General features: G+C 49.5%; 1 protein-coding gene and 1 long non-coding RNA gene across 6 annotated transcripts in view; one reads left to right on the top strand and one right to left on the bottom strand.

Annotated features, from left to right (window-relative positions):
* Nucleotides 1–25,427, bottom strand: part of ABLIM3 (actin binding LIM protein family member 3) — a 128,338-nt gene that overhangs the window by 4,544 nt on the left and 98,367 nt on the right. For all 5 annotated transcript variants that reach the window (XM_047779005.1, XM_047779009.1, XM_047779004.1 and 2 more), the window contains 6 exons: nt 7,311–7,458; nt 6,116–6,145; nt 5,513–5,571; nt 3,852–3,912; nt 3,246–3,253; nt 2,685–2,765 (listed from right to left, as the gene is read on the bottom strand). In XM_047779005.1, the coding sequence (XP_047634961.1) occupies nt 2,685–2,765; nt 3,246–3,253; nt 3,852–3,912; nt 5,513–5,571; nt 6,116–6,145; nt 7,311–7,458 (387 nt within the window). The remainder of the gene's footprint in view (nt 1–2,684; nt 2,766–3,245; nt 3,254–3,851; nt 3,913–5,512; nt 5,572–6,115; nt 6,146–7,310; nt 7,459–25,427) is intronic.
* The window catches only part of LOC125126510 (uncharacterized), a 121,983-nt gene that overhangs the window by 95,470 nt on the left and 1,086 nt on the right, over nt 1–25,427 (top strand). The window contains exon 3 of the long non-coding RNA XR_007134652.1: nt 8,651–8,783. This is a non-coding gene — a long non-coding RNA (uncharacterized LOC125126510). The remainder of the gene's footprint in view (nt 1–8,650; nt 8,784–25,427) is intronic.

Genomic DNA, 25,427 nt, shown 5'->3' with positions numbered 1-25,427 from the left:
CGGCTACGAGGGCTTCCCTGCTCCTTCCACAACTCGGGCTCGCCCGTTGCGGCGGGAGAGTCGTCGTTCCTCTTGACGCTCCAGCTGGCTTTCTCACTGGGCTCGCAAGTGTTCTTTCTACACCACAGGGTAAAGCAATGGCAGACGCCACCCGGGCAGGCGCAGGAGGACCCGGGGGGCGTCTCGAGCTTTCCCTCTCTCCCTCCGGCGCAGGGCGGCTGGAGCCTTCTTTCTCCTCGGGGATCTCAGACGCCTGACGGCACCCTGTCCGTCTGATGTTCACCACAGACTTTAAAGCACCAAGGTTACGGGCACGGGCTCGAGCGCTGGGCAGATGGGAGTGTGTGACCTTGGGCGCATCACCTCACCTCGCGGAGCCTCAGTTTCGTCTCTGGACAGTGGGAGCGACCCAGCACCTGCCTCCGGCACACAGCGAGTGGGCCTGAGATGGGGCGGGTCTGGGGCCCAGCACGGCGCTCGGCCCCTGACACTAGTGCGGTGAGCTCTTCGTGTGTCTGGCACAGAGCAGGCCCTGGTCTCCGGTCCCGGGGCTTCCTCGCCTCCTCACCCTGGCTCGTGGGCCCGGCCCCGCTGCCCTCCAACGCAGCGGGCTCGTCCTGCGTTGGGGCCAGGGCGGCGGCGGCGGCGGCGGCTGCTGCTCCTCTTCCCGCCTGAGGCCGGCTGACCCCCACCTGCTTCAGGGCTTTGCTCAGCTGCCACGCTTCCAAGGAGACCTACCCTGAGCACCCTTTTAAAACGGCGCCTCGGCCCCTTTAACTCGCAGCCCCGTCCCTCTGCCCCTCTCCCCCCACCCCAGCCTCGCTGCCTTCCCGCATATGGCATCCGTACCGCACACACGGTACACACGGTACATTCGTGATCTGTGCCACCTGCTGCCCATGTGCTCACGTGAGAACGCCAGCTCCAAGGGGGCAGGGATCCTTCTTTCATTCACGCATCTACTGCAAGCATCTAGAACAGTACCTGGCGTATATAGTAGGTTTTAAGGCATATTTGTTGAATGGACAAATATCTATACTCTGAGACCTTGAGGACAGGTCAGGGCCTGCCTTCCTGCACGCCCTCCCTGAACCGCTGCAAGGAGCTGGCAGTGTGAGTAGCTCCGTGTTCTCAGCTCCGCCTGTACAGCAGGTGCCCGTGGAGCCTCTGAGAAACACCGAAGCCCGAGCTTCCTCCCCAGATTGTGGTGTAGTTGGTCCTGAGTGGGGCCCTGCGTTGGTATTTTTAAAAAGCCCCTTCAGTGATTCTGACGCCCAGGGAAGGCTGCTTTCCCTGCTCTGAGCTTCTGGCTGTCCTGGAGGGGTGGGGGCACGCAGTCCTCCAGGGCGAACCAGGCCCGGGAGCACGTCCATCCCTGATGCTGGCTCCGCCGAGCGGCCGTGGGAGCTGTCCCCTTCAGCACCCGCAGACGCTGCCACGCAGCCAAAGGAGGCTGTGGTTACGGCTGTTTCTGCTGCTGCCGCCGCGCCCCGGCTGTCCTGGGGCGGGAAGGACTCGCAGAGCTTCCTGGCCCAGCTGCCTCCCCCTCCTCCAGCCCCCACCCTCTGCCCTGGGCAAGTCCCTCGGCCATTGGGTCAGGGTGCTTGATAGGCTGGTCCCAGGAAGCGCCAAGCCTCCTCTCGTCTAGGCCTGCCCTCGTTCTGCAGACATGACCTCAGAGCCCCCGGCGGAAACAGACCCACACGGAGGCGGAAAAAAACGGTTGTAAAGGAGGGAGGTGCCGACTTGTGCTCTGGACACAGGGCTGCCGGCAGCCTGGAGCGAGAGCCGAGCCATGCAGCCTGGGGAAGGCTTGGGGGCACAGGCCTCACTAGAAGGGCCCCAGGAGCGAGCAGCCTGGCGAGCTGGCAAGGGCGTCCTTGGGGAGAGGCGGAGAAAGGGCGGCACGCACTCCTGGCACCAGTGTAACCAGGGGTGGCACTCCACGCCGAGGGTCGCGGCAGGTGAAGAGCCCACGGCCACGCCCAGGCCACCGCTGCCCCTGCCCTACGCCGTCCCCACGGCTCGGGACGCTCCGCTCCTCCTCTCCATCCGCCCGGGCCCGCCCGCCGTCAGCCGTCCACATCCCTCGTCCCCCTGGACGCCGGGTCACCCCCCAGCCCCGGCGTGTTCTCTGAGCAGCAGCAATGAGACCTGGGTGGAGAATTTCTGCTTCGTCCACGCCAAGCTCTGTGGCAAGGGCTCCGCGCCTGTCGTCTCGCGTGGGTCACTGGCACCTGGAGGAAGCATGGCAATCCCTCCGCTTTACAGAGGAGGGCACCGGGGTTTGATGAGGTCCCTGTCACACAGCCACGCTGTCCAGCTGGGGGGCAGCATCGAGGCCGGGGGCTGGGGAGCCTGACCCGAGCCCTGCCCGCGTGCCTTCCCTCGCATGGAGCCGTCCCTCTCTGCTCTCACAGGCACTGACTTTCTCTAAAACCCTGCCTCACGCCAGTGCCCTTTCTGCTGGTCTAGCGGACGGCAGGCCCTGAGGGCAGGCCCCAGCCCCGCGCTCCTCCGATGCCTGCGGGAACCTCCGCCGACGCCTGCTCGGCCAGAACATCAGGAGCCGCGCTGGCTGGACCCTGCTTTCTCAGCCGGCCGTGCAACCTTCGTGCCTGGTGTGCTGCCTGCCCCTCCCGAGCGGCGTCTAACCTAAAGGCTCCTGCCCCTTCCCCATGTACCTCTAAACGCGTCCGGTCCACGTCCTTGGGCAGCCGGTTTCTTCCTCTTGTGGTGACCAGCAGCAGCTCATACGGGTAGATCTAAGGAGAGAGGAGGGCGTTTGCGGGGTGGTCAGACGTGTGCCATGCGTGGGCTCCCGCCTCTATCCAGAAAGGCCCAGAGCGTGGCGTCTGGAGGGAGGGCTGCGTCTGTCCTCTCTGGGGTCTCCTGACAGCCTCGAGGTACCGTCTCCCCGAAGGCAAGGCCCCGGAGCCCTCAAACAGTGCCAGGGGCGACCATGGTGGCATGTGGCCTTAACGTGAGCCCACAGGCTCCTGACCGGAGGTGCCTCGCCTGGCGAGCCTCCGAGGTCGGGGGACGGGCTGCTTTCAGGAGGCGAGAGACGGTGGGCCGGATTCCGGGGACGCGGCCCAGGAGGGACCGGGCGGGCCCCACGAGCACCCGGGGCTACACACTGACGTTCCCTTCCCTGCGCAGGCGGTGCTGTCATCTTCCTGCTGGTCCCCAGGGTCACAACGCCCAAGTCCCAGAGACCCTCGGGGCCTACGTATCTTCTTTACCTTGTACTCTGTTGGGAGAAAGGGGACAGAGTGGAAACCATCAGTCTTGGCTTGCATCGCAGCCCTGGCCCCCGTGCCAGCAGCCCTGTCCTTGTCGAGGCTGCGGGGAATACAGTGGGGAGTGGGGGTCGCGCTGATCCCGAGATGCGTCTTTAGGGGGAACATGACTTTTGAGAGATTTAGAATAGAAACAAGAGTCTGAGGCGGCCAAGCTCAGGGGCGGGACCCCTGACGTCTGGGGGGTCCTCGGCTTGGATGTGGGCCCGCCGTCCCGCCCGAGCCTGCTCCGAGGCCCTGGCAGAGGTGGCGGGAGAGCAGCACTGGCAGGGGACATGAGGCTCGGGGAGGTTTGGCCGGCAACAGGGCGCCCTGGGCTGGCGGGCGCGGAGCTCTCGGCAGTGGCTCTGGGAGCCCCGATGCGATGGGACAGATGGTGTGGGGAGGATGGAGGGAGGAGCCTGGGACGAGGGAGGGGGCGGGAGGGAAAGGCGCTCAGGGTTTGGACGGAGCCCAGCACGGGGCCAGAATCCGTCCAAGGCCAGCGGCCGTGAGGAGCGGCGCGTGAGAAGGAGGGCCCTGAGCAGTCCCGGCCGAGGCCGCACCCACCTCGCATGCCCCAGTTGACGGCATTCATGCTGTCGTAGTGGAACAGGTCCGCGCTGGGCGTCTGCGGGGGGGACAGAAGCAGGGCTGGCCTGAGGCAGGCTCACCTCTGCCTCCCGGAAATACTCACCCATCTCCAGAGCATGGACGGGGCGGGCTGCTGGGACACGGGGCCGACTCGGAAGCCTTGGTCTCAGGTCGGGGTGGCCTAACGCACTGCCAGCCCCTGGTGCCCGGTCTGGCACACACTGGGGGCTGGTGAATCACAGCTCACGTTCTCTTTCACCACTGCAGCGTCTGCCCCGGCAGCCCTGGATCCGCACTGTGCGAGCTGCCCACTCCCAGCCCCCTTCCCCTGCTCACTTCCGCCCCCACCTCGTGTAAAGCGTGACTCGCATCTTGTTTCCTGCTCGTGCAGCTCCTCCCTCCCAGAAAAGCTCCAGAGACACAGGGGGCTATGTTTTGTTGGGTCACCGAGGTACCTATTCCAGGCAGGAGGGTAGTGCCTGGCATGCACAAAAGGCCCTCAGTAACATCTGTTCACGAGCAAACGGGGTGTCGAAGGGACGGGGTCTGCGTGTACCTCAGCCGGGGACTGGTCGTTCCGGCCACGGCACCGCTCCACCAGGAGGCTCGGAGCCCCTCTCTGTGCTCAGCCCTAAAATCGTCTCTTAACAGGGCTACCATTCTGTCACCTGCAGTCTCGTCTCTGCCCCAGAGGGAGCCCATTCCAGACCCGAGGTGGGTGGCGTAGCGCCTTGCGGGAGACGAGTCCTTGCCGGTGCACAAGTCCTTGCTGGTGCACGGAGCCCTAGTGACGCCTCTGGCTCCCTCCCTCCCAGCCGGGTGTCCTCCCAGCCCAGGGACTGTGACGCTGTGCTTCCCGCTCGCTGGTGGCTCCTGCTGGTGTCAGCGCAGCGAGGGACCTCCCTGCACTCGGGCCTTTGTTTGCAGTCCCCTCCCTAGCCTCGCTCCACCTCCTCGTCATGTCCTCCCTCCTGCGACCACTGCCTTGGGGTCGCACGTGCACTGCTTGGTTGTCTGTATCCCTGGGTAGCACGGGAGCTGCACGGGAGCAGCAGATGTATTCGCTGCAGGGCCCCCTGCACCCGGAGCAGTGCCTGGCACTTAGCAGGTGCGCAGTGAGTGTCATTTCCGGGTCCCTGCGCCTCCCCTATCCCGTCTGGTCACAGAGCCTCTCCTTTTGCCAACAAGACGGGTTTTTCATTCCCTTTCGGCCCTTGCGCCGACACGCAGCTTCCGTGGAGGCTTTCACTGCAGAGCATCAGGGCGCTCAGAGCCGCGGCTGGGGAGCGGAGCCGGCGCTCAGGGTTGGGCTGCAGGGACAGCGGGCCTGGGCTCGGCTCCTGGCTCTGCCCTCCTAGGAGAGCGAACGCGAGCAGGCCCCGCACCCCCCCTCCTCCGAACAGGCTTGAGGAAGGGTCGTAACTACCTTACAGTGAGTGCGAGCCGGTGAAGGGCCCGGCCTGGGGCAGCGCTGCCTTAAGGACTGGCCGCTCCCAGCCTCACCCAGAGGCGCTTTTTGGCAGATGCCCTCCAGCCCAAGGTCCCCGTCCAGGCTTCACCCATAAGTCATCACCCATGAGCTGCGGCAGGAACGGGGGACTTCCCGGGGACACGGTCTCCCGCACAGCCTCTCTTACCCTGTGCAGCCCGTTTCTTCTGTAGGCAGGCAGGGAGGCGGATTTGGAGATGAGGGGATCTGAAAAGAAGGAGCCAAGACAATGACCAGGAGCCCCGAGCCAGGGTCTCCTCTCCCTGAGGTCCCCAGCTGCACGTGGCCAGTGTTGCTGCCTAACCTGGTGAGAAGGGGTGGGTGGGGGCCAGGGCTCCTTCCCCAGCTCTCAGAGCAGCGGGCCACCTCAGGGTGCCTCGCCCTGGCAGAATTCTCGGCCCAACCAGAGGACCCACTCCCAGAGTCTTCTAGCCTTTCCACCCTCCATGACGGGTGCACGTGTCGTGGCCCCAGGGTGGCTCTGGACAAGGGCTCCGGAACCGGAGTTGAGCTGAGAACAGAGACAGGCAGGCTCCCACGTGCATGCGAGAGCCGCTGGGCACGCAAACCCCGGTTCCAGAACCAAAGCTGAAGGCGCACATCTTCCAGACACATGCAGTGGACTCCTCCCCCGGAGGACCATGTGGGGACATGGATGTCGTCTGGTCCTCCCAAGCTAAGGGGACCTGAGCTGACTCAGCTCCGGCCGTCACAGAACAGGATGGGCTGAAGGGGGGGAGGCAGAACTTACCGCTGTCAGCCAGGTAGTGGGACCGAGGGGCTGCAAGAGAGCGAAGCTGGAGGTGAGTGTCACGGAGACAGAGATGGCCGGGCCGCCTCGAGCGCCTCCTTTCCTGCCGGCCCGTTTCTGATGTCGCACCAGGACCCCACCCTCCTGTCCCCGCCCAGCTCGTAGCCTGGCACCTGGTGCACTGGGGGGGCTCTGTGATAAATGCTGCACAAATGCCACGGAATGAGGCTGAATTAGGAGCAGCCCTAGTGCGCTGCCCAGAGCCCAGGGCCCAGGGTTGAAATGAGTGCCCCCCAGTGGCCAAACAGGGGACCGGCTCATGAGTTCATCCCGGCCGGCCCCTTGGATGCGTAGCTTGAGACACGTAAGTCATGCTTCGGTTTTTGTTCTGTAAAATGGGGAGGGACAGTGTCTCCTTTATGGGTTATTGTGGAGAACACGTGACACCACACGGTCGAGTTCTTCGCAGAGACACAAACCCGCACCGGAACTGGCTTCACCACCACCACCGCTGCCATCGCTGGTCACCTAGCGTCAAGGGCCGCCGGGCAAAGACGGAAGAGCTAAGGACCCAAGGGCCACCCTTACTCGGGCCTGATCCTGGCTCTCTGTCACTTAGCTGGCTTTCCGCGCCTGGGCAGGACGCTTAACCTGGCGTCTGTCATCTATAAAGTGGGTGATGATAACCCTGCTCCGTTGCGGGTCTCGCTGAGGACCGAGAGTGCTGGGATGATGTCTCTGCAGATGCCTGATAAAGATGTTCCTCTTGTTACCCATCAAGGGTTGACCTGACGGCACTTCCTGGTAGGGCCGAATCTCACAGAGGTAGGAGAGGAGGCAGGCGGGCAGGGGTGTGTCCAGAGAGAGCTGCTCAGGGCCAGGCGCTTAACCAGGCCTCTGCTTTTCTCCCTCCAGTGATGGGAGGCTCGCTACCTCAAGCAGCAGCCCCATTCTCTCTGAGCCATTCAGACCATCAGAAGAGGCTTTTCTTTGCCTGGAACCTGATTGGGAGTCACGGCTTCAGGTGACACATGGCAGTGGCAGGGATGCTCAGGACAGAGCAAGGCCTTACCTGGTGCCCAGTACAGGCCCTCGCCAAGTCTGCCTTCTAGACACTGGTGAGACTTAGGGCAGAACGGATGGGGAAGAAGGCGGCCACCCGCCCACCCACGCCCCGAGCCCAGGAGGAGCTTACAGCCATTGAGGGACAGCTCACAGCCAGCGGTGTGCAGGGCCTCCCGGCTGCTGGTGGAGCTCCGCGGCGGGGCCCAGGGGTCTGCGTAGGAGCTGGACCGGGCCCTCATCTCTTCCTTCAGAATCAGGCGGCCAATTCCGCTCTGGAGCTGGGGCAGCAGAGGGCGAGACGGGTGAGAAAGACGAGGGGGAGGCTGAGACGGGGCGGGCGTGGGGGAGGCTGAGGGACCACACTCCCTCGAGTGAGCCTCTGGCAGTCTCTGGCCTTCCCGGTGGCCCCCTCTCCTTGCGGCACCGGGGTCTTCCTTTGGGGACCTCATTTCTCCCCCACAAGTAGCCCTGTGGTCGGTGGTGGGGGGGGTTGGGCTGGCGGTGGGCATAAAATCCGGCCTGGCCACGGTGACTGGTGGGTGCTGGGAGGCGGCTCTGGCCGGGAGGTGCTGGCATCCATCATCTTTTTAAAAAATTGACAGGAAACTCACCTCACATACAATTAACCATTTCAACGTGAACAAATAACAATGGCATTTAGCACATTCCTGAAGTTGTCTAACCGCTACCTCTGTGTGGTTCCCGGGCACGTGTGTCTCCCCTAAAGGAGGCCTTCCACCCACGAAACGGCCACTCCTCCTTCCCGCTCCCCGGCCCTGGCCATCACCAATCTGTGTTCTGGCTCTACGGAGTCACCTCTTCTGGATGCTTCACATAAATGGCACGGCACAGCACGGGGGCTGCTGCGTCTGGCTTTCGACTAAGCATAGTGTTTCTAAGGTTCCTACACTGCAGCTCGTATCAGCTGCTGGACACCTGTGCCGCTTCCACCTCCAGCTGCGAAGCAGAACTGCTGTGAAGCTGCGTGTACACTGGCCTCCTGGGTCCGGGCCTAGGAATGGAGTTGATGTGTCTGTGAACAAAGAGTGCCCCCTGCCCTGTCCGTAGACAGAGACGTCGCAGCCACCCAGCCACCCCTCTGCAGCCCCTCCGACGGCGCGCCCTCAGGGGACCCAGGATGGAGGGAAACAGGATAGACCCTGGAGAGTCGAGGCGCATAGCAAAGGGATGGATCTGGATTTGAGCGCAGACCCTTTATCCGCCCACACGCGGAAACGCGCCGAGTTCCTGATGAGATGTCTGTTCTTTCTTTCGTGAGCAGCAGTCTTTCCATGCTGGACTTACTGATGTTTCTTCTGCTTTAACAAAGACTCCTATGTATCCTGGCCCCTTGTTTTTGCACCAGGTGAGCTGTCTGAGAGGCTCTCTCCAGGGCTTGAGTCCTCTATGTCCACTAAAAAACCCTAATTCTCAACTTTTAGGTTGGGCCTTTTTTTTTTTTTTTTTCAGTCTACACCTTTGGTGACCGCAGAGGGATGCAGAGCAGGCTTCTCTCCTTTGCTGGAACGCGGCAGCCTCCAGAGCCGAGGTACCTGCGGAGGCGGCTCGGGCCTCTCCTTCTCCGAGCGTCCAGATGCACCAGGTGAGTCTCCCGTGCTTCTCCATCTCTCATTATTGGCTGCTGACTCTAGGTTTTATTCGGTGGTGTTAAACGCCTCTCCAGAGGTGCAGGAGGTCTTCCTGGAAGCTTGGTTTCAAGAAGAGGTGCTTGGCTCAAGCTCAGGTGCAGACACTGGGCAGATGCTTTCGCTCCGCATGGACGCTGAGTGGGCTGCCCTCAGCTGTCAGACCGGGGAAGGCCTGCTCTGTCGAGAGACACCCAGGGGGCTGGACTCGGGTCAACTGGGAACGGGCTACCTTCCTGGGGTTTGTCAGCGTCACAGGGAAGATACCTCCCGAGAGCTTTCAACTCCGAAGAAGAGAGAGCTCGTCGGGCCGGGCACGGCTTTCTCAGGCGCCGGGAGGGAAAGGGAAGGAGTGGGGAGGCGAGGCCTGGTCCCCGTCCCCTGCGGCCACCCTGTGGGGACGCCCACGCTTCTGCACTGGACTCTCCTGCTGGGGACCCGCCAAGAGCTGGCGGCGGCGCAGCAGAGCCCCGCGGTGGCCCCAGGCTCCCGAAGCCCACGGGGCTGAAGCGACCCGGGGAAAAGCCAGAGGGGCTTTCGGACAGCGCATCAGCTCCCCACAGGGTCATCCCTGGCCACTCTGTCTTGACACACTGACCTTGGGATGGGAACAGAGCTCTCACACCAAGAAGAAAAAGGAAGACCGGCTGCCAGCTTCCACCCGATACCCCCGCCAGAGCTGTGGACGTAGGAATCGTCTACTTAGGAGAGTTACGCGGTTGGGAATTAGAGTAACTAAGATGGGGGCTCTTTTGCTGTCTACGCAGTTAAGTCAGAGAAAAAGACGGTCTGATAAAAACATCTTTTCAGAATTCTGATCTTAAAGAAACAACAGTCCTTTCAGGGGAAACCTGCATTTCTCTCCCTGTGTCTTCGAGATGCAAATGTCCTTGCTGATTTTCTCGGGTGTTTGTCTGGTTGCGTCGGGTGTGTCTCTGTGTCTCGGGCATCGTGTCTGTGTGCCGTGTGTCTGGGTGCTTGGTCTTTGCCATCCGGAAGGGACATCTCTGTGTACGTTTGGCAGCCAGTGAAATAGACCCGGATTCTGAGCAGGGTTTGTCTGACTGTCCGACTCTCAGGGTTTTCGCCATCTTGACCTTCCTCGTGGCAGCGGGGAGACAGAGGTCTTTCCTTTCCTGGACATTCCCTGGAGCGAACCGCCGAGATCTTCTGAAGGCTGGTCCTTCACCTCTCTTGTGGGGACTCCTCTTGGGTCTTACTGATTTGAGTCACTATTAAGACATATCTTGTTAACAGCCAAACGATGGAACCTTCATCTAAGAGAAACTTCTACATTTGTAAGTTTTGAGAGAGCTGTTTCATGAGTTACTTATAAGGAAAAAAAACAAACTGGAAGGTGGAGAAAGATAGACGTTTCAGCTAAGAACTCCCTCAACTGACAACAGCAGACTGGCAGACCGCTCTGGGAAGCCTCATTTGTGGTCTCTGCTTCCTCTCAGTGAGTCTTACGGATGTTAGTAAGACATGACGATAATTCATGTTAATTAGGTTGATGAATAAGGAAGTAAGAAAAAGAGCTGAAGACAAAGTTTAAAGACGTCTTCCCCCAAAGGTGGAAATTTTGAAGAATCTATCCCCAAAAGTAAATAAATCCCCAAATTCCTGCCTTGTCCTGCCGTAGGTGCTAAGAAACTAAAGGAAAGGCTGTTTTCCCATCCTATGGAAACATATGCACACATGAATATGAATCAGGCTAAGGAAACTTTTTTTTTTGTCTTTTATCTTTTTAGGGCTGTACCCTTGGCATATGGAGGGTCCCAGGCGAGGGGTTGAATCGGAGCTGTAGCCTCTGGCCTACACCACAGCCACAATGCAGGATCTGAGCCGTGTCTGCAACCTATGCTGCAGTTCAAGGCAATGCCGGATCCTTAACCCACAGGGTGAGGCCAGGGATCAAACCTGCATCCTCATGGATGCTAGTTGGGTTCATAACCCGCTGAGCTGCAACTGGAACTCCAGTAAAGAAATCTTTAGATGGTTATTTAAACGAGGGATAAACTGGGAGTTCCCTAATGGTCTAGTGGTTGAGACTCAGCCCTTTCCCTGCTGCGGCCCAGGTTCAACCCCTGGTCTGGGAACCGAGATCCCACATCAAACCTCTGCATACTGTGGGCAGGTAGAAAAAAATTAAGTTTACAAATGGGATAAGTAAGAACAGATGTCAGTGGGTCGATCACCATTACCCAAGGTGGGATGGACCCAGGGGCTCCCTCTGGTCTCTGGCATTAAAGGGCCCCAAACAAGTTCACTCTCTTTACCCCATTTAAAAACATACATACAAACAGCCCGAAAAGAATTATCCTGAGCTACGTGACCAACAATTACTTGGGGCAACTTGGGGCCAATTATTTAAGTTAAAAGATTGACTAAAGTCCCTTGGCTCAGCCCCTCACTGGGGACCCCAGAGCCTTTCATACAAAATACATACTTGGGGAATAAAAAGAAAAGAAAGCCTCAGGACTCCTCAGAGACTGAGTCCTAATGGAAATTAAAGGTATAAAGGTTGATAAAATTGAGATGCAGGTTTATAAAAGTTGGTATAGATAAATGGGCTTTATACACGTTGGTTCCTTCTCTTTTAATTACCCTGTGGGACAGGGTTTCACTGGGGGTGCCTCCTAAGACTAGGCAAATGAATCTGCCCTCCGGAAACAGTTTAAGCACACTAGAGGAAACCCTTAACTGAGCCCATAGCTATAAAGCAAAAACTGGGAGCAATATTCAGGGGGGATACTAGTTGGAATCATAACCTGCTGAGCCACAGGGGAACTCCTGCATGTATCTTCTGACTTCAGGTTTTCTCTGGATAGATGCCCAGGAGTAGGATTGCTGGATCATATGGTATCTCTCTTTTTAGTTTTTTATGGAATCTCATGCTGTTTTCCATAGTGGCTGCACCAGTTTACACTGGGAGGGTCCCCTTTTCTCCACACACTCTCCAGCGTTTATTGTTGTTGTTTTGGCTGCAGCCCTGGCATGTGGAAGTTCCCAGGCCAGGGGTCGAATCTGAGCCACAGGTTCAACCTACTCCATAGCTGCGGCAACAGCAGATCCTTAACCCACTGCACCCGACTGGGAATCAAACCCAGGCTGCCGCCGAAACAATGCCAGGCCCTTAAACTGCTGTGCCAACATGCGAACTCCCTCCAGCTGTTTTTTTTTTTTTTTTTTGTCTTTCGTCTTTTTAGGACTGCACCCACAGCATATGGAGGATCCCAGGCTAGGGTTCTAATCGGAGCCATAGCTGCCAGCCTACGCCACAGCCACAGCCACATACTAAGTGAGGCCAGGGATTGAACCTGCAACCTCATGGTTCCTAGTCAGGTTCGTTTCCGCTGCGCCACGACGGGAACTCCAGCATTTATTGTTTATAGACATTTTGCTGATGGCCATTCTGAGCAGTGTGAGGTGCCAACTCATTATGGTCTCGATTTGCATTTCCCTAATCATGAATGATGCTGAGCATCTTTTCATGTACTTTTTGGCCGTCGGTATGTCTTCTTTGGAGAAATGTCTATTTAGGTCTTCTGCCCATTTTTCAATTGCGTTGTTTGCTTTTCTGATACTGAGCTGCATGAGCTGTTCGTATATCTTGGAGATTAGTCCTTTGTCGGTTGCATTGCTTGCAAATATTTCCTCCCAGTCTGCAGGTTGTCTTTTCAGTTTGTTTATGGTTTCCTTTGCTGTGCAAAGCTTTTAAATTTAATTAGGTCCCATTTGTTTATATTGTTCATTTTTGTTTTTATTTTCACTACCCTAAGAGGTGGATCCAAAAAGATATTGCTGAGATTTATGTCAAAAAGTGTCCTTCCTGGGTTTTCCTCTAAGAGTTTTATAGTGCCGGGTCCTCCATTTAGGTCTTTAATCCATTTTGAGTTTATTTTTGTGTGTGGTGTCAAGAGAATGTTCTCATCTCATTCTTTTACATGAAGCTCTCCAGTTTCTCCAGCACCACTTCTTGAAGGGACTGTCTTTTCTCCATGGTATTATTTTTGTCTCTTTTGTCAGCAATTAATTGACCATAGGTGCTTGGGTTTATTTTTGAGCTTTCTCTTCTGTTCCATTGAGCTAGATTTCTGTTTCGTTCCAGTACCATACTGTTTTGATGACTGTAGCTTTGCAGTATAGTCTGAAGTCAGGGACCATGGTTCCTTCAGCTCCATTTTTCTTTTTCAGGATTGCTTTAGATATTCAGAGTTTTTATGCATCCATAGGAATTAAAGAATTTTTTGTTCTAGTGCTCTAAGAAATGCCCTTGGTAATTTGATTGGGATTACACTGAATCTGTAGATTACTTTGGGAAGTATACTTGTTTTGACAATATTGATGCTTCAACCAAAGAACATGATAAATCTTGCCACTCGTTTGTGTCATCTTCAGTTTCTTTCATCAGCATCTTACAGTTTTCAGATCTTTTGCCTCTTTAAGTAGGTTTATTCCTAGGTATTTTTTTTCTTTTTGATGCAGTGGTAAATGGGATTGTTTCCTTAATTTCTCTTTCTGATTGTTTCTTGCTACTGTATAGAAATGCAACAGATTTGTGTGTATTAGATTTATATTCTGAAACTTTACCAAATTCATTGATGAGCTCTAATAGTTTTTTTGGTAGCATCTGCCAAATTTTCTTTGTATAATATCACGTCATCTGCAAGCAGTAACAGAGTAACTTCTTCTATTCCAAATTGGACTCCTTTTGTTTATTTTTCTTCTCTAATTGCCATGGCTGGTACTTCCAAAATTATTCTGAATAAAAGTGGTGAGAGTGGACATTCTTGTCTTGTTCTTGATTTTAGAGGAAATGCTTTCAGCTTTTCACTGTTGAATACATGTTTATCATATATGGCCTTTTTAATGTTGCAGATTTTTGGTTTGTAGTTACCATAAGGATTTGATATACAGTCCCCCCCACCCCACCTCTCTCTCTCTCTCTCCACACACACACACAGATTGTTTTAAGGTGCTGGCCTCTAATTTCAAAGGTATTATCCCCGGTATCCTGCATTTGTGCGCTCCTCTTCTCATGGTCGCTGGTTTTGATATGTTTGTGTGTGGATGACTTCCTATGTTTATTGTATGTCTGCCTTTACTGGCAAGCTTTCCCATTTGTAACTCCCTTATTTCTGTCGGGACCTTTTCTTCTCCACACAGAGGTGATCTTTTAGCATTTGCTGTAAAGCTGGTTTGGTGGCGCTGGATTCTCTTAGCTTTTGCTTGTCTGTAAAATTTTTGATTTCTCTGTAGAATCTCAACAAGGTATTTGCCAGCTAGAGTATTCTTGGCTATTGGTTTTTCCTTTTTATTATTTTAAATGTAGCAACTCCCTTCTTGCCTGCAGAGTTTCTGCTGAAAATCAGCTGATAGCCTTATGGAGATTCCTTTGTATATTATTTATTGTTATTCCCTTGTTTCTCTTAATGTTTTTATCTTTAATTTTTGTCAATTTGATTAGTATGTGTCTCAGTATGTTTCTCCTTAGGTTTATCCTGTATGGGATTCTCCAAGCTTCCTGGACCTGGATGACTATATCCTTTCCTATGTTAGGGAAGTTTTCAGCTATTATCTCTCCAAATATTTTCTTGGACCCCTTTTCTCTTCTCCTTCTGGGACCCTTATAATGTGAATGTTGGTGCATTTAATATTGTCCCAGAGGTTTTTTAAACTGTCCTCATTTTTTAAAAAAATTATTTAAAAATTAGTTGATTCACAATGTTGTGCCAGTTTGTGCTGCATAGCAGTGTGACTCAGTCATACATATATATACATTTTCTCTCTCTTTTTTTCCCTCTGTTTTTGGCCACACCTGCAGTAACACAGGATCCTTAACCCATTGTGCCAGGCCTGGAATGAACTGGCTTTGCCACAAAGACAAGCCAGATCATTAACCTATTGTGCCACAGCGGGAACTCCTATATTCTCTTTTTTAGATTATTTTCCATCATGGTCTATCCCAGGAGATTAGATATAATTCCCGGTGCTATACAGTAGGACCTTACTGTCTGTCTATTCTTTCTTTTCTTTTTTTTTTTTTGTCTTTTTGCTATTTCTTTGGGGCTGCTCCCACGGCATATGGAGGTTCCCAGGCTAGGGGTCGAATCGGAACTGTAGCCACCGGCCTATGCCAGAGCCACAGCAACGCAGGATCCGAGCCGCGTCTGCGATCTACACCACAGCTCATGGCAACGCCGGATCCTTAACCCACTGAGCAAGGGCAGGGACCGAACCCGCAACCTCATGGTTCCAAGTCGGAACCATAGCTTTCATCTATTACCCCAGAGTCCCAGCCCATCCCCCTCCCCTGCCCCCTTGGCAACCACAAGTCTGTTCTCCATGTTTGTGAGTCTATTTCTGTTTTGTAGACAGGTTCATTTGTGCCATATTTTAGATTCTGCATATAAGTGATATCATATAATATGTCTTTCTCTTTCTGACTTACTTCACTTAGTATGATAATACCTAGTTCCATCCATGTTGCTGCAAATGGCACTATTTTGTTCTTTTTTATGGCTGAGTAGTATTCCATTTTGTATATATACCACATCTTCCTAATCCAATCATCTGTCGATGGGCATTTAGGTTGTTTCCATGTCTCAGCTCTTGTGAATAGTGCTACAGTGAACATAAGCATGCATGTATCTTTTTGTGTCCTCATGTCTTTTTGTTCTTTTGCCTTTATTCCCCTCTGTGGCAGTGATATCCACCATTTTCTGTCTTCCAGCTCACTTATCTGTTCTTCTGCCTCATTTATTTTGCTATTGATTCCTTCTAGTGTATTTTTCATTTCAGTTACTGTATTGTTCAATCTATTTGCTCTTTTTATCTTCTAGCTCTTTATTAAGCACTTCTTGTATCTTCTTGGTCTGTACCTTCATTCTTTTTCTGAGATCTTGGATCATCCTTCCTATCATTACTCTGAATTTTTTTTCAGGTAACTTTGTCTATCTTCACTTCATTTCACTGTCCTTCTGGTTCCTTGGTCTGGAACAGATTCTGTTGCCATCTCATTCTGTCCAGTGTTCTGTTTTTGCAGTTTATGTCCTCCAGGCTGCAGGACTGTGGTTCCTCTTGCTTCTGATGTCTTCCCTCTGGTGAGTAGTGTTAGTCTAGAGGCTTGTGAAGGATCCCTGGTGGGGGGAACTGGTGCCTGCCCGTTGGTGGATGGAGCTTGCCTTGTCCTTCTGGTGGGCAGGATTGTGTCAAGGGGTGTGTTTAGATGAAGCTGTGGTTCAGGAAGACTTTAGGCAGCCTGTCTGTTGATGAGTGGGGCTTTGTTCCTGACCTTTTGGTTTTTTGGTCTGAGGTGAATGAACATTGGTGTCTGTAGGCTCTTGGGTGGGGCCAGGTCTTGGTGTCAAAATGGCAGCCTCCAGGAGAGTTCATGCCCATGAGTACTCCCTGGTACGTATGCCACCACGGTCTTTGTCCCCACAGTGAGCCACTGTTGGCCCTTGCCTCCCCCAGAGACCCTCCAAAGCCAGCAGGTAGGTCTGGTCCAGGGTCCTACGAAATCACTGCTTTTCCCTTGGGTCCTGGTGTGCATGAGAGCTTGTGTGTGCCCTTCAAGAGTGGAGTTTCTGTTTCTCCCAGTTCTGTGGAGCTCCTGTGATCAAGCCCTGCTGGCCTTTAAAGCCAAATGTTCTGGGAATCCCTCCCAATGCCAGACCACAAGGATAGAGAGCCTGCTGTGGACCTCAGAACTCTCACCCCTTGACAGGATTAGTATGGCGGAGTAGAAGGACTGGAGCTTACCTCTCAGGAAAAGACCAAATTACAACCAACAGCTGAACAAAATAGACTGGAAACTACCAAAAAAGATGTCCTACACCAAAAGACAAAGAAGAAGCCACATCAAGACAGTGGGGAGGGGGTGCTTTTGCAATATAAACAACCCTATACCCATCAGGTGGGCAACCCAGAGACTGGAAAATAACTACCATAGAGGCTCTCCAAAAGGAGTGAGAGTTCAAAGCTCCATGTCAGGTTCCCACGCCTGGGGATTGGGCATTGGGAGTAGAAGCCCCAGAACATTTGGCTTTGAAAGCCAGTGGGGCTTGTGCACAGGAGCTCCACAGGACTGGGGGAAACAAAGACATCACTCTATGAGGACACCAACAGGCTTCACGTACTCTGGGTCCTAGGGCAAAGCAGAGACGCCATTTGAATCTCAATTATGCCTGTGGACCTTGGATGATTTCCTGGGAAAACAACAGGGGGTGTGTGACTGTGGCTCATTGTGGGGGAAGGACACTGGAGGCAAAGGTATAGGGAATAACCATCAGCATGAACTCCTCTAGATGTGGCCATTTTGGAAAAATCTGAGAAGCCCCAGGCCAAACAACAAACCAGGTTGGAAACACAGCCCTGCCCATCAATAAACAGGCTGCCTCAAGTCCTCGTAGGAACACAGCCACCTCTAATCACACCCAGAGACAAAGCCCCACTCACCAGTGGGTTAAGAATCAGCTCCACCTACCAGTGGGCAGGCACCAGTCCCACTCATCAGGAAGCCTGCAACAAGCCCCTGTACCAACTTCAGCCACAAGGGGGCAGACATCAGAAGCAAGAGAGGCTACAATACTACTGAATGTGAAAGGAGACCACAGAAAAATCTACACATAATGAAAAGGCAGAGAAATATGATCCAGATGAAGGAACAAGAAACCCCAGAAAAACGGCTAAGTGATCTGGAGATTATCAACCTCCATGAAAAAGACTTTAGACTTATGATACTGAAGATGATTCATCATCTTGGAAATAAACTGGAGAAAAAGACTGATAAATTACAAGAAATACTGAACAAAGAAACAGAAGGTTTAAAAATTAAGCAAGCAGAGATGTAAAATACAATAAAAATACAAATTCACTAGAGAGAACCAACAGCAGAATATAGGATGCAGAAGAATGAATAAACGAGGTGGAAGACAGACTGGTAGAAATCACTGACACGGAATGGAAAAGAGAAAGAAGATTGAAAAGACAGTCAAGAGAACTCTGGGACAACTTTAAATGCATCAACATCTGCATTATAGGAGTGCCAGAAGGAGAAGAGAGAGAGGAAGGGCCAGGGAAAATATTTGAAGAGATAATGGCCGAAAACTTCCCTAACATGGGAAAGGAATCATTCACTCGAATCCAGGAAGCACAATGAATGCCATATAAAATAAATCTAAGGAGGAACACCCCGAACCACATAATAATCAAACCGACCAAAATTAAAGACAAAGAGAAAATATGGAAAGCACCTAGGAAAAAGAAACAAATAACTTACAAGGGAACTCCGAGAAGGTTATCAGCTGATTTTTTTCAGAAGGGAGCAGCACAGTATATTTAAAGTGATGAAAAAACCTCCAACCAAGATTACTCTACCCAGCAAGGCTCTCATTCAGGTTTGAAGGAGAAATCAAAAGCTTTATAGACAAGTAAAAGCTAAGAGAATTCAGCACCACTAAACAAGCTGTACAACAACTACTAAAGGAACTAGGTTGAAAAGAAAAGGCCACAACTAGAAAGAAGAAAATTACAAATGACAAGGCTCACCGGTAAAGGCAAATGTATAGTAAAGGTAGGAAGTCATCCACACGCAAATATGCTACCAAAACCAGCAACCATGAGAAGAGGAGTGTAGAAATGCAGGATACTGGAGATGCAATTAAGAGACCAGCACCTTAAAACAATTTTGTATACATATAGATTCCTATATCAAAATCTCATGGTAACTGGAAACAGAAAATCTACAATAGATACACAAATAAAAAAGCAATCCAAACACAACACTAAAGATAGTCATAAAACCACAAGAGAAGATAATAAAAGAAGAAAGAAAAACACCAACAAAAACAAATCCAAAACAATTTACAAAATGGCAATAAAAACATACATATCAATAATTACCTTAAATGTAAATGGACTAAATGCTCCAACCAAAAGATACAGACTGGCTGAATGGATACAAAATGAATGGATACAAAAAGGATACCCATATATATGCTGTCTTCAAGAGACCCACTTCAGTTCTAAGGCCACATACAAATTGAATGTGAGAGGATGGAAGAAAATATTCCATGCAAATGGGAATAAAAGAAGAAAAAAAGCTGGAGTAGCAATACTCATATCAGACAAAATAAACCTTAAAATAAAGAATATTATAAGAGACAAAGAGGGACATTACATAATGATCAAAGGATCAGCCACAAGGGGGGCAGACATCAGAAGCAAGAAAGGCTACAATACTACTGAATGCAAGAAGAAGAAAATACAATGATTGTAAATATATATGCACCCAACATAGGAACACCTCAATATATAAGGCAACTGCTAACAACCTTAAAAGGAGAAATTGACAGTAACACAGTAACAGTGGGGGACTTTAACACCCCACTTACAGCAATGGACAGAGCATCCAGACAAAATCAGCAAGGAAACACAGGCCTTAAATGATGCATTAGCCCAGATGGACTTAGTTGATATTTATAAAATATTCCATCCAAAAGCAGAAAAATGCACATTCTTCTCATGTGGAACATTCCTAGGAGAGATCACATTCTGAGCCACAAATCAAGCCTCAGTAAATTTAAGAAAACTGAAATCATACCCAGCATCTTTTCTGACCACAACACTATATGACAGGAAATCAACAACAAGAAAAAGACTGCAAAAAGCACAAACACATGGAGACTAAACAACATGCTACTGAACAACCAATGGATCACTGAAGAAATCAGAGAGGAAGTTAAAAAATACCTAGAAGCAAATGACAACAAAGACACAGCAATCCAAAAACCTATGAAATGCAGCAAAAGCAGTTCTAAGAGGGAAGTTCATAGCAATACAAGCCTACCTAAGGAAACAAGAAAAACCTCAAATAAAGAACCTAACTTTACATCTAAAGCAACTAGAGCGAGAAGAACAGACAAAACCCAAAGTTAGCAGAAGGAAAGAAATAAAGATCAGAGCAGAAATCAATGAAATAGAAAAGATGACAACCACAGAAAAGATCAGTGAAACCAAATGCTGGTTATTTGAAAGTATCAACAAAATTGATAAACTTTTAGACTCATCAAGAAAAAAAGAGAGAGGACTCAAATCAATAAAATTAGAAGGGGAGTTCCTGTTGTGGTGCAGTGGTTAACAAATCTGACTAGGAGCCATGAGGATGTTGGTTTGATCCCTGGCACCGCTCACTGGGTTAAGGATCTGGCATTGCCATGAGCTGTGATGCGGGTTGGAGACGCGGCTTGGATCCTGCATTGTTGTGGCTCTGGTGTAGGCTGGCGGCTACAGCTCTGATTAGACCCCTAGCCGGGGAACCTCCATATGCCATGGATGCGGCAAAAATAAAATAAAATAAAAAATAAGAATTAGAAGTGAAAAAGGAGAAGTTACAACAGGTATCATGGAAATACAAAGGATCATAAGAGACTACTGTGAGAAACCATATGCCAGTGAAATGGTGAGTCTAGAAGAAATGGACAACTATAAGACTAAACCAAGAAGAAATAAAAAAGATGAAGGGACCAATCACTAGTACTGAAATTGAAAATGGGATTAATAAACTTCCAACAGGAGTTCCTATTGTGGCTCAGTGGTAATGAACCCAACTAATATCCATCAGGACGCAGGTTTGATCCCTAGCCTTGCTCAGTGGGTTAAGGATCCGGCATTGCTGTGAGCTGTGGTATAAGGCAGCAGCTGCAGCTCTAATTTGACCCCTAGCCTGGGAATGTCCATGTACTGTGAGTACAACCATAAAACAAACAGACAAACAAACGAACCACTTCCAACAAACAAAAGTCCAGGACCAGATGGCTTCACATGGGAATTCTATAAAAAATTTAGAGAAGACTTAATTCCTGTCCTTTTGAAACTATTCCAAAAAATTGTGGAAGAAAGAACACTTCCAACTCATTCTATGAGGCCACCATCACCCTGATACCAAAACCAAAGATATCACAAAAAAAAGGAAAATTACGGACCAATATCACTCATGAACATAGATGCAAAATTCCTCATCAAAATACTAGCAATCTGTGGAGCTGGAGGAATCAGGTTACTGGACTTCAGACTATACTACGAAGCAACAATCATCAAAACCACATGGTACTGGCACAAAGACAGAAATATAGATCAGTGGAACAGGATAGAAAGCCCAGAATAAACCCACACACCTACAGCCAACTAATCTATGACAAAGGAGGCAAGAATATACAATGGAGAAAGGACAGCTTGTTCAATAAGTGGTGCTGGGAAAACTGGACAGCCACATGGAAAAGAATGAAATTAGAACACTCCCTAACACCATACACAAAAATAAACTTAAAATGGATTAAAGACCTAGATATAAGTCAGCATAGAGGGAACCTACCTCAACATAAAGGCTGTATTTAACAAACCCTCAGCTAACATCATTCTCAATGGTGAAAACTGAAAGAATTCCAACTACAGTCAGTAACAAGTCAAGGATGTCTGCTCTTGCCATTTCTATCCAACATAGTTCTAGAAGTCCTAGCTATGGCAATTAGAGAAGAAAAGGAAATAAAAGGAAATCCAAATTGGAAAGGATGAAGTAAAATTATCACTGTTTGCAGATGACCATCCTAAAGTTGCTACCAGAAAACTGTTAGAGCTCATCAATGAATTTGGTAAAGGTGCAGGATACAAAATTAATACACAGAAATTGACGGCATTTCCATATACTATCAATGAAGGATCAGAAAGAGAAATTAGGGAAACAATACCATTTACCATCACATCAAATTAACTACCTAGGAATAAACCTACCTAGAGAGACAAAAGACTTGTACTCTGGAAACTGTAAGACTCTGATGAAAGAAATCAAAGATGACACAAATAGATGGAAATATATACCATGCTCTTGGATTGGAAGAATCAATATTATCAAAATGACTATACTACCCAAGGCAATCTAGATTCAATGCCATCCCTATCAAATTACCAAGGACATTTTTCACAGAACTCGAAAAAAAATATTTTGAAGTTTGTTTGGAAACAGAACACACCCCAAGTAGCCAAACCCATCCTGAGAAAGAAAAATGGAGCTGGAGGAATCAGGCACCCTGACTTCAGACTATACTACAAAACTACAGTAATAAAAACAGTATGGCACTGTCACAAATACAGAAATATAGATCAGTGGCACAGGGTAGAAAGCCCAGAATTAAACCCATGCACCTACAATCAATTAATCTATGACAAAGGAGTCAAGAATATACAGTGGAGAAAAGACAGTCCTTTCAATAAGTGGTGCTGGGAAAACTGAACAGCTACATGGAAAAGAATGAAATTAGAACACTTCCTAACACCATACACAAAAATAAACTTAAAATGGATTAAAGACCTATATATAAGACCAGATACTATAAAACTCTTAGAGGAAAACATAGGCAGAACACCCTCTGCCACAAACCACAGCAGTATCTTTGTAAGTCCACCTCCTAGAGTCATGACAATAAAAACAAAAATAAACAAATGGGACCTAATTAAACTTAAAAGTTTTTGCACAGCAAAGAAAACTTTAAACAAAACAAAAACACAACCCACCGAATGGGAGAAAATATCTGCAAATGAAGTGACTGACAAGGGATTCATCTCCAAACTATATAACCACCTCCTGCAGCTCCATACCAAGAAAACAAACAACCCCATCAAAAAGTGGGCAGAAGATCTGAACAGACAGTTCTCCAAAGAAGACATACAGACGGCCAAAGAACACATGAAAAGATGTTCAGCGTCACGCATTATTAGAGAAACGCACCTCAAAACCACGATGAGGTACCACCTTACACCGGTCAGAACGGCCACCATCCAAAAGTCTACAAACAATAAGTGCTGGAGAGGGTGTGGAGAAAAGGGAACCCTCTTACACTGTTGGGGGGAATATAAACTGGTGCAACCACTGTGGAAGACAGTAGGGAGATTCCTCAAAAAAAAAAAAAAAAAATCCACCAATCCTACTCCTGGGCATCTGTCGGGAGAAAACCATGACTAGAAAAGTTACACATACGCCAGTGTTCATCACAGCACCGTACACAACAGCCAAGCCATGGAAGCCACCTCAGTGTCCAGGGACAGAGCAGTGGATCAAGAAGATACGGTACACACACAGAACGGAATACGACTGGGCCATAAAGAGAAGGAAGTAATGGCATTTGCAACAACACGGACGGACCTAAAAATTATCATACTAAGTGAAGTTCATCAGACAGTGAGAGACAAACGTTATATGCTATCTCTTATACGTGGAATCTAAAAAAAGGATACAGTGAACTTATTTGCAGAACAGTAAGACTCAGCCTTTGAGAAACCACGGTTACAAAGGGGACAGGTTGTGGGGAACGGATGGACGGGGGGCTTGGGATGGAAAAGTTGTAAAAATTAGGTTGTGATGATGGTTGTACAAGTATACGTAGAATAAGAGTCGCTGAATTAAAAGCAGAAGAACTCTCGCTCCTACAGGAGAACCTCTCCGATATAATTATTTTCCAGTTTGTGGGGTGCCCACCTGGTGAGTATGGGATTTGAGTTTATCTTGAATGTGCCCCTCCTGTCGTGCTGTTGTGGCTCCTTCTTTGTTTTTAGACGTACAGTATCTTTTCTGCTGGACTCCGGTCTTTTTATCAGTGGTCGTTCACCAGTTAGCTATGCTTTTGGTGTTTTCATGAGAAGAAGTGAGCCTAAGTCCTTCTACTTCTTACGCAAGCTTTCTAAGGCATGATAAATTAAGCCCTAAAAGTCTAGGACCTAGAGGTCTTGAATTTCAGGTTTGTTGGAAATCTCTCACTGATATATAAAAGCAAATTAGAGAAAATACAGTTGGGAAATCAATCTTTAAATATCATTTAAATGGCAGACCCGTTCTTTGGAGAATTAAAAACAACCAACCGTCTCTGTCTTGCAAATCTTTACAAATCTGAAATGTAAATACAGCTCACATTAACCTGAGACTGAGCCCAATTTGCTCAATTACTTAAAACCTGAAACCAAGGAGGAAAAAAGCCTTTTAAAGCTCAAACTGCTAGGAAGGCCCCCTCACCCACAATCTCATTCACAGCCTCCTTAAGGTTTATCAAGGACAAATACAAATCTTACGGGTTCTTCCACAAAGAGCAACGCCTTAGTCGTCTAAGCAACAAATTTATCTTATCCCAAATGTTATTTATAAATGAGTAAGTTTATACTTTAATATCTGATTCATAACTTTTTAGGGTGAAGCTATGAGATCTATAGTTATGTCTTTGTACACATTACACGTGAGATGTCTCTTTCTCCAGGAGAGAGTGAAATTTAAATTTATAAGAGAGCTCTATTTCCTAGATGTAAAAGTAAAGGCTTATAAAGACAATAGCTTACGAAATATAAAAGAAACCAGAATAAATTTCAGGTTCATGTGATCAAGGAAATAGTCAATATTAAAAGAATGTATGGTGACCTATGATCCTATTTGACCAAGGGTTTTGAAAACTTTTTGGTATTTTTTTAAAATTAAAAAAAGGTTGGTTTACTGGTGACAATATCAGATCCTTAGCCTGCTGCACCACAAGGGAACTCCTTTTTTTTTTTTTTTTTTGATGAAAGTTTCCAGGATAGGGGTCAAATCAGAGGGGCACCTGTCGGCCCACACCACAACTACAGCAATGCCAGATCCGAGCCATGACTGTAACCTACACTGCAGCTCATGGCAATGCTGGATCCTTAACCCACTGAGCGGGGCCAGGGATGGAACCCATGTACTAGCTGGGTTACCACTAAGCTGCAACAGGAACGCCTAACTGTGCCATCTTAAGTCTTGTCCCTCATAGACAATTACTGTTTTACTCTGATGCTTTTGTAAAATGAAGATCTCGAAGAGAATTCATAAAAAGGACTTTCTGCTAAATACAAGTTTAATGGCGTTTAGATTATACTCCTCAACTGGGTGAGACATTTAGAAACTCTACTGAAACACCGGACGGCTGCGTCTAGATCTGCGGGAGTGATCTGATAAACAGAATGAACTGATAAACAGGATGGCTTGTATGACTCTTTTTCTGAAATATGCTGGTTTCTAGCCTGTTTTCCAGAAAACTTTGCCTCCTACCCTCCGGCCTGTACACGGCGATAACGCACATCTGTGTACATCACGATGGACTGTCATCTGTCCCCTCTCCCTGGTCCTCCAGCCTCTGGCTTCTCCTCTGGTCTCTCTCGTTTTCAGATTGCTTACGCCTTGCGTCTCTCTCCGCTGCACTATCAGCTTATTCCGCTGCCAGCTGTAACGCGTATATCCTGTCAGTTTGTAAGACTGTTGACTCCTGCATTACCCAACGTACAAATACACCTCCAGCAAAATTAAGGATGCCTTGAGGCCAATGATCACATATGCATATATATAAAACTCTACATAGAATAACTGTAATAGAGCAAGTTTAACTATGGGAAGAAGCATCAAGGGAAAACATTTCCTAGATAACAGCCTAGTAAGACAGGTGATCCAGAGACTTTTAAATTATCAAGAGGGCCTAAGCCAAAAAAAAAAAAAAAAATCAGCACACCGAGTGGCCTAGCAAGAGAATCTCTGTGCGAGCTGC

Source organism: Phacochoerus africanus, chromosome 4 (genome assembly GCF_016906955.1).
Source record: "Phacochoerus africanus isolate WHEZ1 chromosome 4, ROS_Pafr_v1, whole genome shotgun sequence".
Taxonomy (NCBI): Eukaryota; Metazoa; Chordata; class Mammalia; order Artiodactyla; family Suidae; genus Phacochoerus; species Phacochoerus africanus.
Note: the sequence above shows the minus strand (reverse complement) of the source record. Positions and strands in the feature narration are given on the sequence as shown.